The sequence below is a fragment of the Medicago truncatula genome, chromosome 3 (genome assembly GCF_003473485.1).
Source record: "Medicago truncatula cultivar Jemalong A17 chromosome 3, MtrunA17r5.0-ANR, whole genome shotgun sequence".
Lineage (NCBI taxonomy): Eukaryota > Viridiplantae > Streptophyta > Magnoliopsida > Fabales > Fabaceae > Medicago > Medicago truncatula.
In genome coordinates this window covers 41,523,190-41,540,279 of record NC_053044.1, presented here as the reverse complement: position 1 = coordinate 41,540,279, position 17,090 = coordinate 41,523,190, and the positions used below count along the sequence as shown (strand labels likewise).

Genomic DNA, 17,090 nt, shown 5'->3' with positions numbered 1-17,090 from the left:
CACATTAAAAAAAAAAATGCTTAAATGCAGTTTTACCCCCTATTTTGACTCAAACTGAATTTTGCCCCCCTATTTTAAAACTCTGAAAATAGAGAATGGCAAGGTCGCGATTCTTAGTTCAAATTCAATGACGAATTTTAGGCATGACTTTCTCTTATTTTTTGTTATTATGTTGTTGCTTTCATGTTTCATGAGTTTTGGGGTTGTGCCTTGGTTATCTGGGTTCATGTTTTTGTTGCTTTCAAGTCGGTTATTTTATTGAGGATTTAACATGAAAATTTGGAGGTGTGCAACAGGCTTGGTTGTGCCTTTGTTGTTGGGTTGGTGCTTTGGGTGTTCTGATCTATTTTTTCCCGTTATGTTCTCTCCTCGACTGTTTTTTGGTGTTGTTTTTAAATAGCTGTTAGGGTCTTGGGTGTGTTGTTGTTGTGGCTGTTTGGAGGTTGTAGTGTTGCTGCACTTCTGTTTGCTGTTGTGTTTTGGTTTTAGAATTCATGCTTTTTTTCAAAAAAAAAAATATATTTGCATTTTATGGTATTTTTTAAATTATTGAAAAATTTGTAATTTAAATAATTAATTAGGTGGATAATAAGATAATATTTTAAAATCCACATCAGTACCGCCACATAAGCATAAATGAGTTCAAATTTGATTAAGGGGGTAAAATCTTGAAAAATATAAAATTGAGGGGGGTGAAATTCCGAGTTTTTAAATTGAGGGGACTGCATTTAAGCTAAAAAAAAAATTGTGTGGTTTTTGGATTTTGCAGGAGTGTTTAATCGGTTATCAATGCGTATTACCGGTTACCATAGGCTAAAATTTACATTTTCAAAGCCAAACACACCCTAAATTTATGCATTAACATAATAGGGGAGCTAAACAAACATGCATTAGTCTAACTATCAATTTTCTCACATGGCAACCACATAAATTATTACATCTCACCCCGTTTATTTTTTCTCATTCATGTATTATGCTCTCTTCTCTCCTTCATCTTGTTTTTTTTTTTTTTTTTGCAAACCTTCTTCTCTCGTCCTTTTCTTTTGTTCCACCATCGTTTCTCTCACATTTTCTTTTCACTTTTTTTTAATTAAAAAAATGTATTTATCTTTTTGTTCTCTCTCACGTTCTTTATTTATCCAACTTCATTTTTACTTTTTCCTTCATCTTATTTTTCCCCCACTTTTACTCATATAAAAAAGAAGGAGATATCATACACTTGACAATAGCTTCAAAAAATAAATTTATTGATGTAAGAAGTTTTACATAAAAGTGCACAATAACTTGTCTTATATCTTAATATTATTTTATTAAAAAAAAATTATAAAAACTTTGTCCTATGGGTACGTTTGCTTCAAATTTACTAAATTTATTTTCAGGAATACCGTTTCTGAGAATATAAAGAGAAGAGTTTTATTCCTATGCATTTAACAAAAACATGTTTGGTTAATACTTAAATATTCTCAAGAACCATTATAATGGGGAGGCTAAACATTTGTTACACAAGAATATATTATCACCTTCATGTAAAAATTGATTGTCATAAATTTTTTGGGAATGTTTTTCTTTCTCATAAATCTGAATAAAATCTAATAAACTTGTAACATAGGAATACAATTTTCTTGAGAGAATATGAATGCATCCTATTTTGATCCTAATATAGTCTCGACCTTACGTATCAAGAAAAACATGAAACAAACACATCCTATTTCTTATCCTAATTAATGTTGACAACTATCAAGCAAAAACATGGTATTTTGATAGTTTCCTAAGAAAGCAAAACTTAATGAAAACACGGGACATTTGGATTGCAAGAAGAGCATGACCCTTGTACATTATTGCACGATGCAGATGGCTTCTCTCCACCAAGACCAGCTATGTTTATATTTTCAAGTACAATGTTGGTGCAACCAATACGAGCACAATTCAGTTCAATTGCATCCTTCTCATTTGCAGTTCCCCGAAAGCCACGAAAAGTAACATCACTCACTTTCACTCCTTTACGGACACTATCGCTTACACTTTCTAAAGCGTCGTAGTGTTGATCAATAATTATAGGGTTATTTACTTTAATAAGTGTAATATCTTCATATGTTATCTTCCTCGCATACCCAGTTCCAGCCTAATTCAATCAACAACAAAAGAGCAATATAATTTATAATTAAACCACCGCAATAAATAATAAATAATTTAATTAATTATCCAATTAACTAGAATCAATTCATACCGTCCATGTCTTGATTCTAGCTCCATTTTCCGTTCCAGTGAAGATGCTGTGTGACACATGCACCTCTTCTACAGTAGCATATTTTCCGTCTTTTCCAAGGCTTCCAACACTATATTATAGTCACCAACACATCAAAAACATGTTAGACTTTCACTATAATGTTGATGGAATATTAACAAAATGTCAAAATTAAACCATTATATCAACAACACAAACCTGATGCCATGACCAGGTCCACAATTAATCGCAGTTATGTTAATGAATTTGGAACCACTGTTAATGGCAATGCAATCGTCGCCTATAAATAAGAAAATGTTAATGGCAAGCCCCCTTTAATCAATTAATTTTTGACTTTTAATATATAAGAATTGAACCAGTTGAGATGGTTGAGTGTTCAATGATGATGTTGGTTGATCTTGAAATATCAATTCCATCGGTGTTGGGACTATTCTCCGGTGCAATTATATGAAGATGGGAGATTAAAGCGCCATTGCAATCGACTATGCTTATATGATTTTTTGGGCTGTCAATGTGTCTCAATGGACCAAGTTTTAGATTATCACATCCAAGAAATTGAAGAGCCTGCAGATAAACATGTTATATTAAATTTATACACTTTAATTCCAAAACTCAGGAGTGTGTGTTTGTGTACATTTGCCATAACTATATGTTAGCATTTTAGTTTTCATTTAAGACATGCATGGAATTAACTTACAGTTGGCCTGCCATGGTCATTATAATTTTTCCACCAGGAAGCACCTTGGCCATCAAATGTTCCTTCACCACTGATAATAAGGCCTTTTATGTGAGAGAAGCTGATCCATGCATCGTCATCACGACTGTCCCATTTCCATTTTCCACTACTTTGTGGGGCAATGATAGTTCCCATCATCTGCCAAACCAAATACTATTACTAACCATAATATTAATTAATACAAAATAAATTGCCCATTAAAGTAGTAATGGAGAAATGTATACGTAAAATGTATTTTAGTCATGCATGTGTAACTAAATTGTTAATTCATTTATAACATACCATAACCTTAACGGTTGAGGATTTGCAAGGACCTTGGAATGACGAAGGTTGCAACATAAACTTTTTGCCTCCCGGTATAATAAGGGTTGGAGTACCTTGAGTTGAACCACATACTTCTTGCCATGCTTTCAAGAAAGCCTTTTTTACATAAAAGTTTAAAAATTGTTTTAAATTTCAGAAACAATAAGAAATATATCAATAAATATAATTACATGAAGAAAAATTAAACTAAAATAAAAATATACATTTGAATCATCAGTGTTGCTGTCACCCTTAGCACCATAATTAACAACATTGAAGGATTTTTGAGCAAGTGGTTTGCGATTTACTAATCTAAAGCATGAGATTGGTGAAACAAAGAGAGACATTAGATAAAGAACAAACAAGAGTTTCATATTTGAAACAAGGAAAAACTAATATTTCTAGAAATGGTGATTAAATCTAAGTGTTAAACTAGAATGCTGTTTAGTGAAATTTAGAGAAAGAACCACTGTTTATATAATGTAAGAGCAGAAGTGATGGAGGAAAATTGTAGAATTAGCAATAATGGCATTTATTTTTAGGTTTATACTATGGTTTAAACAAAACAAAACCGTTACAAGCAATTTGCAAAGAACATTAGAATAACCTATGCATTTTCCAGAACTAATTAAGGAATGTTTAAATGCTACGCACACTGTCCAATGTCTATTACTGCTTAAAACTTAAAAGAATACGAACCGTGGATTGAATTTATGAGCATGGTTATATACTAAATGCAATTGATCATGCATGTAACTTCTTTTTTTTTTAAACCAGGTATCTCCGCGCGCAACCCAAATAGGCGGCAAGTTCTCCCTAAGAGTTTTAACGCTACTGCATGCCCAAAGCTGGATTCGAACCTGGAACCTTGGTTAAGCTAGAAGAGACCCGTTTCATCTCATCTAAGCGCTCTTGGGTATCAAATGCGAAAAAAATATTTGTTGCTTGATATGCCTTTTTTTAGGGGTGTTAACATGGTCTTTAATTATTTATTTTTTTGGTACAAACATGATCTTTAATTTAATTTAGCTATTTGGATCAATTTGAGTCTTACTTCTAAATTAACAGTAGAATAACCAATGCATATTCCACAGTTAATGAAGGAAGTTTTATTTTTTAATGCTAATTACATCGTCAGAGTCTATACTACTTAAAAAAACGAATTGTTGACTAAATTTATGAGAATAAATTAACACGAATTAAAAGAGGAACTGGCGGTACTTTTCAATTGTTTTTTCTAAGTAAGTGGTTCTCAAATAAATTTTCGGCATGTTTCTTTAGAGGAGCATAGTTATATGTAGATTGCCTTAAAAAAAGTAGATTGATCATGTAGTTTTGAAATTAAATTTTGAATGTAGTCTGAGTTGTAGGAAAAGGAAAGAAAGAAGAAAAAAAGTAAACCATTAAATTAGTCATTGTCAAGTCACACTCAAATTAGACTCTGACTTTATGAATATTTTAAAATAGTATTTGTCTTTGACAATCGTTTCAAAATAGTCTTTCTATCAAACGTCATGTGACAAAAGCATAAAGTCAAGGGAGTTGCTGCATTTTGGCTCCTTTAAAATAAATAAAAAAAAGGATAAAGACCTAATTAAGAAATGTTTGACAAAGAGTGTGATTAGTTTGAAATATTAATAGAGTAGTTGATTAGTTTGAGAATGGATTACAAATATATGGATCAATTTATTGGCTTACTCGAAAAAGAAAAAAAAATGGAGTATAAATTTTTTTTTTAGGGAAAAAATGGAGTATAAATAAATGGTGGGTATATGGTCTCATATTTTTGTCAAAATTATTGTATTTCACTATCATTTGTTTTAAAACCATGTTTGTAATATATAGCTCATTGTCAGAAACATTGTATTATATATGGAGGAAGAAAAAATAAATCTGTCTTTTTTGTAAAAGGATTGATAATTGCCGCAAAAAAAAAAAACAAAAAAAAACTAAAACGGTGCAATCTTGTGAAAGAAGCAATAAGAAGTCAACTGGGTGCAAGCATAGGAAATTCTAAGTTGATTAATATTTGAGAGACTCTTTTTATTTGTCTCTTTTGATTAATTTGGAACCATATTAAAGAAGATCGTACCTGTCCTCGTGAGCTTGGTAGAGACAATGCATAATATATATAAGGTCCATGTTTAAACTTCGGTCACTATCAAAAAAAGAAGATCGTACCTATATTACGGAGGGGTTTGTCGACGGGGTCAGACGGTGGTGGTCCGGCACCGTTCCTAGTGTCACCAACAATAGTGTTTCATCGTATGGAAACCCCACTGAATTTACTCGTCTTTTTCTTCTTCTTTGAAATTCTTAGTTTATGTAAGTAATCTTTTCACTAATTCTTTATTACACACTCTTATATCACAGACACATGCCACATTTTTTGTATACAATTCATTTGGGAATTTTAGGACCAAACCATATATGGAAATTTTAAGTAGTTTGTTTGTTGCAAATTTGTCTATCTTACTGATATTTTAGAGTATTGGAATAATTAATTAAATGGATTTACAACCATTGCTTCCATCAGAAGCTTTTCCCCGCTTAAGCTATACGTGTCAGTGTTTTTAGTTTTTGGTACATATAAACCCCCAAAAAAAAAAATATTGGGTGTATATGATCAAATCCACCTTTGAAGTGTAAAGAATAATATATTGGAAAAAATGATTATGGATTGTTGAGTTCAAGTGTGAATAGTTACTCTCATGTCTACTATAAATAAATGAGTTGAATGTTAGATATATAAGAGAAGTGACTTGTGTGCTAATGCTTTAAGATTTTGGTGGAGATGTGATGTCTTCCTCTTTTGTTGGTCCTAGACAATTGGCTCGCAGTCGTTCCCAATACTCTGCGGATTCACAATATGTGGTATTAGTTCTTGGGGTGAGAGGATGAGAGTAGATTCTAGTGTTGGATTCTTGTATCAAAACCTTGCTTAGAGTGTAGTCACAAGATATGTTATGTTGGTTGTAACAACAATGCAATTATATGAATATGACGCAGAAGACTCACTGCCTAATGCATGTTTTAAGGTTTTTGGGTAGATGTCATAGGCCAAATATATTTAACATCAAAGTCTAAATGGAGTGGAATTGAATTTGTGAAGAATGAGTATTATGTGAACTTTTAATTACCACATTAAGGACATTGTGTTTGTGCAACACCAATGAAATGTAATGACCGGACATATGCTCAAATGTGATAGAATAGTCAAAATAGGTGAAGATTATGATGAGTTAGTTGTTATGATGATTTAGTTGCATTAGATATTTTATTTATGTACCACCTTGAGGACAGGGAGTTTGTGCAGGAACAAAGGAATGTAATGACCCAAGATAGGTCCAATGTGATAGAATAGTCAAAGTATGTAAAGATTATGATGAGTTAGTTGCATTAAATATTTTAAAGGTGGGTCATCATATTCTAGTAGAATCTAGATGGATCCATTATAATGAGTCGCCAGTACTGATGTCTTTCTCTCTTGTTAGTTTTTTAGCATTGACCTGTTGTTCCTTGTACTCCCACCATATATATAACTCCACCTTTGCGATATTTAGTGAATTTTTAAAAGATTAATTTTATTTTTTTTTTGTAGATAGACGAAATGGCAAAGTCATTTTAAATTCACGCACACAAGTGGAGTTACCGGGGTTCGAGCCCCGATCATGTCATTCGGCCTAACAATTTCGACATTTTGTCAGTTGAGCTAGGATTTCTGGATAAATAGTAATTAATTTATGTTTGAATATTTAGCTTTTAGCTTACCACATTTTTTTATTTAATACAAGATAAATGTAACATGTAGTTAGTGCATAAAAGACTTGGACACCTTCAACAAATGATAATTTTTTTTTTAACACAAGTGATCAATTTTATAGACTCTTGTGTACAAAGAAGTACAAAGAAAAATGATTGAAATGAGAGAACCAGATGGTCGCAATTCCATACAAAATGACTAGTAGACATGATTACTATCTACGAATAAATGAATGGTTTTTCTTGGTCTAATGGGAATAGAAGAACAAATATATGAAGAGAGTATGTGCTTAAAAGTACATTCAACCCGTGAAAATGGTATACTCACGGGAGAGAGTATGTGGTTGAATAAAAAAAATAGATGTGCATGTGACTCTCTCCGGTGAATAATCTCACGGGAGAGGAGCTAATTTAAAAATAAAAGTTATAAATTGAAATTGAACATGTCATCTTTATACACACAATCAATCATACTAATATTATCTAAAATAGATGAACATTGTTATAATCAGAGTCACTTTCTTAATTCAAACATTTGATTTTAGAAGTCATTATTAGCAATTTAGTTGATTTATCCTTCTAAAATAATAATGATATTGTAAGAGTTAAAAACTTATAGAAAGAAATTATCAGTGATTATACACTCGCAATATAACACAATCTTACACGTACATTCAATTATATCTCAATGTAGATTTTTGTGAAGATAATTTAAAAAGTTTTACAAATCATAATTTGATAAAAGAGTTCAATCACATTTCACCATAATATCAATTTAAAAAATCACACTTTTAGTTTCAATAATACTTTGAAATATAATTGATTGCCAATGAAATTCTAGACTATACAAATATTTATTGAATAAGATAAATACTTACATATACGTTATTCTAGCACTGATATTTCAAATCGAAAGTATATCTGATGTCTGATACGTGTCAATGTCCAACATGATTCAATTTATCCCAATATAGGTTGTTGAGAGTAATGTGGCACTAATGTAGTTGCCTTGTTATAAGTACACTCTTTGCATTTGCACCTGTACTATACCCTACCCTTGTCCTACACAATTTAAGACCCTCCAACAACAAGCATCTCTTTCGCAAACCCAACACAACATCATCCAACCCAAAAACAACACAAACAATGTCCCAACTCAGATTCACTTCCACCATCTTCCTCTTTCTAACACTTCTCTTTCACGCCTATCTTCCAATCTGCACTTCCCTCTTACCAACTACTGTTGACCTCAATCTGTTGAAACACAGTGAAATAAATGATGCAGTAGTAATCACAAAGAGGGTTTGTACCAAAACCATTGGAGAGTGTTTGACAGATCCTGAAATGATGATGATGGATTCAGAGAGCAATAGAAGAGTTTTGGCAATGCAGAAAAAGTACATAAGCTATGATACATTGAAGAGGGATATGGTTCCTTGTGATAGACCTGGTGCTTCCTATTATAATTGTCATAGAAGACAAGCTAATCCTTATAGTAGAGGTTGTGAAGTTATTACTGCATGTGTTAGAGGTGCGCAAGAAATCAACACTTAACATTTTACTTCAAAATAATGGATCAAGGAAAGTTTCTTATTTCTTTTCCTTTACTTTCCCTTATTTAACCCTTTTTTGTTGTTGTTGTTTTGTTTATGAGCTTTTTTCTATGTAGCTAATAAGATTGTGATTTTGTATGCTTTTTAAACATATATTGTATTAAATATCTTATTAGTGTATTCATGAAAATATCTGATTATTGAAGTGGTACTTTCCTTGGCATTATGATGCCTATTTGAAATTTGGGGTTATAATTTCAGTTTGCATCAACCGAGATAGTATAGACCCCGCACGTAAGGATCACCGTGCAATCAGCAGATGCAGCTTGATAACCGACTAGGTTAGAATGTCTCAACGGCATCATCACTTGTATAGTCTACTTAAGATAACTAAACGCAACATCATCATTTTGTCAGAAAGTAAGAGCTAAGTCTAGGAATATTAAATGGTGTCCTTTTTGGTAACAGAATTGTACAATCAAATGCTCATACAACAATTAGTAATAGGACTTGGTGGCAGTGCTGAACTTATTCTTGAAATTATGTTGATAACCTTCTGATATTAGGATTAAAAAAATATTGAGTTTTAAGTTGTGATTGCGGTCGCAGTTATACAGCAATTCTTGATATTGTAGAAGAAATGAATGCAGCTGATGTAGTCGCAATTGTGATTGCAAAGGCTTTGAAATTCTTTGCTTTGCCGCAGTTGCGAACTGCAATTTAAAACCATCGGAATAATGGTTATTTTCCCTAAGCTAGGTGCTTTCAAGAAGTTACGTTTTCAGGAAGAAATTGAGCTTTAAAGGGGGTATTAAACCTGTTAGAGGCAATTGAAAATCTTTGGTATATTTGATTTACTACTACAGGCTCTTCATAATTAGTCAAACGATATTATGCAGAACTGCTAGAGAAAATCGGTTGATTTCTTCATATTGATATATAGAAGACAAGAACTGAAAATATGAACTGCATAACCACCTTATTTAAAACAATCTGTCGCTTGCTATTTCGAAACATCAAGTTTCATAGGTTCTTTGCTGATTGCCATTATGTAATTTGACGTGTTTTAGTTCTTTGTGGAAGCTTGTCTTTATTTCCTTAAATGTTTCCAACACAGGGTGAACATTGATCAAATATGTAGGAGCTCAGTCGCCAACTTGTCTGCGGTTTGAATATTTGACCGTGTGTGTCGAGAATAGTGTGTTTCTAGCATAATTCTATAGATATAGCATTGGTTGTAAGATCTTACTAAAATCAAATCGATTAATTAAAAGTTAGGTCTCTTGCAATATCAAGCATATAGAATCTCATTTGAAGTCAATGTTTTTGAAAAGAGGCCATTTATGTTGAAAAATTAATTAATTTACATGTCATTTTCCTAACTCTGTCATTTTAGAACTAGGTTGGATAGCATGTTGAAAACTTAGCATCTAGAACTGATTTTTGAGCTTTCTTGTAAGATAAGCATCCAATCAATATAATAAATGTTCAGAAAATGAAGCACCATTTTGAATGGATGCACACATTGGGTGATGAATATTCCTATTTTTTTAACGGATACTCCCTCCGTTTCAAAATATAAACAAAATTCACTTTTTAGGTTCATTCATTTAATGACGTATGTGGTCCATATTATGAACCACATACATCATTAAATGAATGAACCTAAAAAGTGAATTTTGCTTATATTTTGAAACGGATGGAGTAAATGTTAGTATCTTGGTTGGAAACTTGCACCATATAAGATATGTTGAACAGTATATGTGATTCCACTTTACTTTTAAATGTATTTCTATTTCTGTACTGCTTGAAGAAAAATTCATGTGGGACAATAGTACTTCTTTTCCTTTCCTTTTTGCGTTTATTTAACTGCATCAATGACACCCCTTCCTAATTAGAAGAGTCAATTCATCCATCTGACTCAAACAATATATTTTTCCATGTGTCTCAAGAGAGGATGAAGTTGCTAGTGAATATAGTCAGAAAAAAGTTATTAAGCTGAGAGCATGTGACTAAATGTTGTCAAAAGTGTATTGTTAACAAATTTGACAAATATACAAATAGTTGAGTTAGAATTTGTTTGGTACAACAAAAAAATCACATTCCTTAGGAATTAGGAATAATTGAGTGTACCTTATAAGCACATACTCTCTTGAATCCACTTAGGTGTCTTTTAGCTATGGACAAAACTGAAAGGGCTCGCATAAGATCCAATGTGGACAATGCCTCAGAAAAGTGGTGCAAAAAATTTGAGGTCGGAACGTTTGTACTAAAAGGAGGGTCTAAGTCAGGTACGAGGAATGACACACCCTTTTGCCTCTCAGCCTCAACTGAAGGCTACTGTTCTAGTTGCGAATCGAGACTAAGAGTGATTTATAAACACACACACTACTCAACCTAGTGAGGCGTTTTTTAACTAAGGACAAACTGTGATGGCTCGCATAAGACCTAGAGCAAACAATACTTCATAAAAATGGTGTAACAGACTTAAGTTTGGAATATAATTGTTTGGAGTATGTTACTTGTTATTCATTGATGGTTGTTTTAAAAGGTAACATTCTTCATTTTTTGTCAAGTAAACTAATATCCCTACCGACTGAGTTATGGTCACGGGGACAAAAGGAGGTAAAATCTTACTAGTTACAAAAGGGGACCATATTTTCCACTTAATATATTATTTTATTTCGAATGGCAAATATCACTTGATAAATTATTGTTAGAAGTTGTCTAAAATAATCTATTATGTGAAAGTCCCAATGATGTGTGGCAAGCTCTCTGAGTTTTTTGTTTTAACAATGCAAGTTCTATGAGTTGTTCTCACATTTACTCTACAATCTCTTGTCCAAACTATAGTTGACCACTTTTAGGATATCACAAATTTGAGTGTTCTTGACTATCACGTATAGCTGTAGATATAGATACAAGAAGGCATTTTTCTGTCATATACTAAAATTGTCACCATCAAATTTGTGGCTTATTTTGCTATTGTATTAAGTTGAATAATAAACTGAAAAGTCATTGGATAATGTATGCAATCTGAGCAATGTCTTAAATAATGTATATTTTATTAATCATATATAACTTTTTGAGTGGGTTTGGTGCACTTACCACGAAGGTAGCTCAAAACCGTTCAACAACGTGTAATTGATTCTTTGTCTTGAAGGAAGTCCAAAAGCCGTAAAATAATGATGTTAATATGTATGTTATGGCAACATCGCAACAAAGAAAGTACTACATTTTCAAAATTTTGTTTTATATATGTGTGTGTTAATACACCTACCACGCTCTACCGCAGCAGCCTTAAGAATGAGATGTTACTTTAATTTTTCTTTCACGGCTTTTATTGTTCGGTTGCTATGCCTATCAACGTATCAAGATTAGTCATTTTATTGGGATTTTGATTAGTTTAACTAATTTGAGTTAAGGATTGAAAACATAGATGACATGAGTTCAAATTCAGATTAATGAAAAAAAATAAAATACTGACTTAACTAATTACAACTCTCTCTTATCCTTCATATAAGAAAAAATTTGATCAACATAAATTGATGTATTTGATCAACATCTATTTATAAATAAATAAATAAATAGTTAAATTTTTCAAGATCTATTGAGACTCGACTAGTTAATTTTTTTTTACTCAAACTTGTATATTTAAGATTGAGCAGATACTAAATGAGTTAAGTTCAAACCTTGCAAACTCGTATAAACTTGAAGTTATTGATTCACGAATAACTCATTTATATATACTTAAATACTATTCTACACTTCTGAGCACCTCTTAAGTGGCTTATGAACTCTGTCTAAGTATGAATCGTTTGAAAGAACATGTGGATCTTTTTTCATATCCATATTCAAAGGATATTCAAAGGGAAGATGTTTAAAGTTTCTTCCCATTTGTGTTGTGTGTGAGTTGTGCTGCATTTCCCCCCAGAAAGTAAAGTGTTTGATCGGCTTCCCTAAGTCGAGTGAATTAATACTCGCAACAGAGTCAAAGTTGCGGTAAAACCCATTCTTGCAATTTGATTTCTAGGTGAAACAATAATAGACCAGATTTACATACATCTCTGACAAATTATAGATTATTGAGGTGAAACAATAATAGTCCAGATTTACATGCATCTCGTTAAAATCTATTAAAAGGTAAATAACCACAGCAAATCCGGACTCATAGTATATATCCAAACACACGTTGAATGGGTTTTTGTGTTGAAAAAATAAATAAATTGATTGTGAAAAGCAAATGTGATTAATTAAATGTGCATAACATACTATAGCAGATATATAAAAAAAAATTATAATAAAAAAAAAACTACAATTAGAACCCAATTCAAAATCCTAAAACTACAACCACGTTTTTTTTTTCTTTAAAAAAATATTCAAGTCACTATCCCCTAATTGGCCCTGTTCAAAAACTATTCCATTGCTTTATTTGATATGGTTACTTTTATTTATCATTCTGGATATTATTATTGTTTTGAAAGCGATCATTTGGATTCTTGCATCCATCACTACATGTCAAATTATTTCCTTTTCTGGAAGTAAATTACTAAATTCCATGTAATTTTGCCAAGTGCTGTTCATAAAGTGAAAAATAAGCAAATATAGATTAAAACAAATCGAATGTAATACAGTAAGCACATATTTTTCTGCATTTTTTCCTAACTTGATTCTGTCAAAGATTGGACAAGAACACGTGTAATTATACTCTAATAATCAATCATAACAGACACAGCCACAACCTAAGCTTTATTCATACCCAATTGGTCTCATTTCATAGAAACCAACAGGTTTTTTTACTCATACCCTTCAACCCCGGTGGAATTGAGATTCTAGGATAATAATCCAAAAGAATTCTCAATCTACCCCACAAATCTAAAAATTGTAATGAGAAAACAAAAATCCAAAATCGAATGCGGAACAATACGGATAGAATCATCTTTATTCTTTCCCTCTGCCATCTCTTGATCATCTCAATACCTGTAGTGAGCAGGCTTGTATGGACCCTCAACAGGCACACTGATGTAATCTGCCTGATCTTTGGAAAGCTTGGTGAGCCTAGCTCCAAGCTGGCCAAGATGAAGGGCAGCAACCTTCTCATCAAGGTGCTTAGGCAAAACATATACCTTCTTTTCATACTTGCCGGAAGTCTTTTCCTTCCACAACTCAATCTGAGCAATGACTTGGTTGGTGAAGGAGCATGACATGACGAAACTGGGGTGTCCAGTAGCACATCCCAAGTTCATCAAACGACCTTCGGCCAAGACAATGATGCCAGATTTGGTTTCAGGGAAAACCCATCTGTCAGTTTGTGGCTTAATTGTGATGCGCTTCACACCAGGGTATGTCTCAAGTCCATGCATGTCAATTTCATTGTCGAAGTGACCAATGTTGCAGACAATGGCATTGTTCTTCATTTTCTTCATGTCACTAACCATGATAATGTCTTTGTTACCGGTTGTGGTAACAAAGATGTCAGCCTCGGAGATAACATCCTCCAAAGTCAAGACTTGAAGACCTTCCATAAGAGCTTGAAGTGCACAAATTGGATCGATCTCAGTCACGATCACACGAGCACCACCCTGTTTCAATGCAGCAGCACAACCCTTGCCAACATCTCCATAACCACATACAACAGCAACCTTTCCGGCAATCATGACATCAGTAGCTCTCATCAGTCCATCGGGGAGTGAGTGACGGCAACCGTACAAGTTGTCAAACTGTAAACATCACAAAACAAAATTATTTGTTTAGAACACACCACACAAAATAAACAGCTTTGAAATTACAACAGCATAAAAATCCAATTGTTGTTCTACAACAACAATAACATAACAAGAATATTTGGATTTTGTGTAATGTGAGCCAACAGATTTCAAATCGACGACTAAGATCAATTAATGTATGCAACCACATGTTTTTCTTTATGCAAGATTGAAAGGATTCCAGATCCACAATTGAGATGCATCAATTGTATTCAATTATGAATCTCAAAAATTTAAAACATTAGATCCAACCAACCTTTTCTTTATACTATTCCAAGTTCCAAAATGAAATTATAAAACAATATCATTGTGAATTTTAAATATTTTTTAGTTCTTCAAGACATGTTAAAAAAGAAAATTTTAATGATAAAATAACACTCCCATTTTATGGGAGCTACCAAAACTATCACAATTTAGCAAATTCAGAAAACAAAACATAGATCTGAAATTGAAAATAACAAAAAAGACATAACAACAACAGATCTGAATCAAATCAAGCACAAAAACTCAAAAAAAAAAAAAAAATTACCTTGCTCTTGGTAACAGAGTCATTGACATTGATAGCAGGGAACAAAAGGGTACCAGTTGCTTGCATCTGGTAAAGCCTCTTAACACCAGTGGTAGTTTCTTCAGAAACACCAACAATTCTAGTCTTCATCTTCTGGTACCTCTTAGGATCAGTCTTCAAACCATCTCTGATAATGGTAAGAACAATCTGCATCTCAGCATTATCAGTGGAAGAAGGATCAGGTAACTGACCAGTCTTCTCAAAAACCTCTTCAGCCTTAACACCTTCATGGATCAAGAGAGTGACATCACCACCATCATCAACGATAAGATCTGGTCCACCGCCAGTACCCCAATCAAGAGCGCGTTCAGAGCACCACCAATACTCCTGGAGAGTCTCTCCTTTCCATGCGAACACGGCGGCGCTGTCACGAGCGATGGCGGCAGCGGCGTGGTCTTGAGTGGAGAAGATGTTGCAGGAACACCAACGGACTTCAGCGCCGAGAGCGGTTAGGGTTTCGATGAGGACGGCGGTTTGGATTGTCATGTGAAGTGAACCGGTTATTCTAGCGCCTTTGAAGGGTTGGGATGGACCGAATTCGGTTCGGCAGGACATTAGACCGGGCATTTCGACTTCGGCGAGCTCGATTTCGAGACGGCCGAAGTCGGCTTGGGACATGTCCTTGACCTTGTATTCGCGGCCGCTAGTGGTGGTTTCAACCAGCAACGCCATTGCGATGGATCGGAAATGGAAAATACGGAGAGGGAGAAAGAGAGTTTTGGGTAAAGGAAGAGAGAATGAGAGGAGTGTGTGTTTGAGAGAGTGGGGATGTGTAAGTATAAATAGGTTTGAAATGCTGAAAATGGATGATGAGTAATTTTCGAGTGGTTATGGTTGGGATCAATCAAAGCTTCTCCTACTTCATCTCCTTTTTAAGACTAATCTATTTTTTATTCTTAATTAAGTTTATCTAATAATGTGTTTGTCAGGAAAAGAAAAGCTATGCAATAATGTTTGTGATGACTCCATAATGTCCACTTTTCTTTTTTTAGTTTTACGTATATTTTTATCAAAACATAAATAAAGTTTGGGTCTTGTTAACTAATACGCCGAAGCACTGGTTAAGAAAACAAAAAAGAAAATATTTGTATTGAAAACATCATTTTTTACACTTTTTAAATTTTAACTACACAAGTTTCAAGGTACTTATAATATATTTAATTTCTTTAACTAGTGCTCCGGGATACTAGTTAACATTTTTCATAAAGTTTTACTAGAATTACACCGAGAAAAAAAAAGGTTAAATAAGTTTTTATATCCTCATAATTATGAATTTTGTTTTTAATCCTCATAAAAAATAAGTGTTATATGCGCTTACTGTTCTTCAAGTCTTCAGCTCGTTACATAGATAAGGATTTGAGAAACGTTGGAGAAGAGTGTAAGTGTATCAAGAGTCGTTGAAAAACTTCAAATCAAGGATGTTTAGTCATTGTCTAATATGGATAATGTATTGTTTCGACATTCAAAATTTCTTTGTTCACACTGAAATTATATGTTCATTTTCTTTCTCTTTGAAGTTCTTTGTTTGTTTCTCTACATGGACAAAAGAAGATAAATTGTACTATCAGAGTATTGAAGAGACAACAGTTTGATGTGGATTATGGGTCCCTTCGGGTCTTGTGTTCTTTAGAGTCTGATGCAGATCTTCAGCTTCTGAGTGACTTCCTTTCTTCTGATCCAAGGTGTCGACTTCTGGTTGACCTTTCTTCAAATCTTCTACCATAGTCTATTAGCTTCTATTGTGCTTCTGATGCTCTTATACATGTTCAGACCTTGTTAAATTTTAATATATGGTTATGCACACTTGAGCATATATTAGTATATCTAATTGTTCTTCAATACTTTGTTGTCATCAAAATCTTAGAGGAATTGTACAAAATCAATTTTGTTCCAACAAAATGGACAAATATATGGATCGAGGAGAGTTTATTTTGTAGTCTTTTATCATCTAAGTTGAATTTACGATATAATTTTGTTACATGTAAGTTGCGGATCAATTTTTTTTTCAAACCCACCTTAATTAAAATCTTAATCTCTATAAAGTATAAACACACCTAAATATCTCTACGACAAAGATTCTTTTTTTAGATTCATTGAATAAAATAATTTTTTCTTAAATCAATTTCCACTTTATTTTAATTTTTTCATGTTGATGAAA

At 32.9% G+C, this 17,090-nt stretch overlaps 3 protein-coding genes across 3 annotated transcripts; 1 reads left to right on the top strand and 2 right to left on the bottom strand.

Annotated features, from left to right (window-relative positions):
• Positions 1-1,783: 1,783 nt before the first annotated feature.
• On the bottom strand, positions 1,784-3,631 carry LOC11444164 (probable polygalacturonase At3g15720). The gene is made up of 7 exons (XM_003601641.2): positions 3,509-3,631; positions 3,264-3,401; positions 2,943-3,119; positions 2,602-2,809; positions 2,444-2,525; positions 2,228-2,336; positions 1,784-2,122 (listed from the first exon to the last, which is right to left on the bottom strand). Exons 1-7 carry the CDS (start codon positions 3,629-3,631, stop codon positions 1,784-1,786), a joined length of 1,176 nt encoding a protein of 391 aa, XP_003601689.2.
• A 4,452-nt stretch (positions 3,632-8,083) lies between these two features.
• Positions 8,084-8,841, top strand: LOC11437291 (protein RALF-like 22). Its single transcript, XM_003601640.4, has one exon. The coding sequence runs from the start codon at positions 8,193-8,195 to the stop codon at positions 8,598-8,600; it is 408 nt and encodes a 135-aa protein (XP_003601688.1). The 5' UTR covers positions 8,084-8,192; the 3' UTR covers positions 8,601-8,841.
• A 4,341-nt stretch (positions 8,842-13,182) lies between these two features.
• LOC11444163 (adenosylhomocysteinase) lies at positions 13,183-15,764 on the bottom strand. The gene is made up of 2 exons (XM_003601639.4): positions 14,894-15,764; positions 13,183-14,319 (listed from the first exon to the last, which is right to left on the bottom strand). The coding sequence occupies exons 1-2, from the start codon at positions 15,602-15,604 to the stop codon at positions 13,573-13,575; spliced, it is 1,458 nt and encodes a 485-aa protein (XP_003601687.1). The 5' UTR covers positions 15,605-15,764; the 3' UTR covers positions 13,183-13,572.
• Between the last annotated feature and the right edge of the window lie 1,326 nt (positions 15,765-17,090).

What these genes read in the sequence shown, in the direction of transcription:
- LOC11444164 (XM_003601641.2), bottom strand. Translation starts at nt 3,631, where the DNA reads ATGTCTCTCTTTGTTTCACCAATCTCATGCTTTAGATTAGTAAATCGC. An exon ending in ACACTCAACCATCTCAACTG is followed by an intron (nt 2,526 to 2,601) that starts GTTCAATTCTTA and finishes TCTTATTTATAG; the next exon opens with GCGACGATTGCATTGCCATT. An exon ending in GGACCTGGTCATGGCATCAG is followed by an intron (nt 2,337 to 2,443) that starts GTTTGTGTTGTT and finishes ACTATAATATAG; the next exon opens with TGTTGGAAGCCTTGGAAAAG.
- LOC11437291 (XM_003601640.4), top strand. Translation starts at nt 8,193, where the DNA reads ATGTCCCAACTCAGATTCACTTCCACCATCTTCCTCTTTCTAACACTT.
- LOC11444163 (XM_003601639.4), bottom strand. Translation starts at nt 15,604, where the DNA reads ATGGCGTTGCTGGTTGAAACCACCACTAGCGGCCGCGAATACAAGGTC. An exon ending in ACTCTGTTACCAAGAGCAAG is followed by an intron (nt 14,320 to 14,893) that starts GTAATTTTTTTT and finishes TGATGTTTACAG; the next exon opens with TTTGACAACTTGTACGGTTG.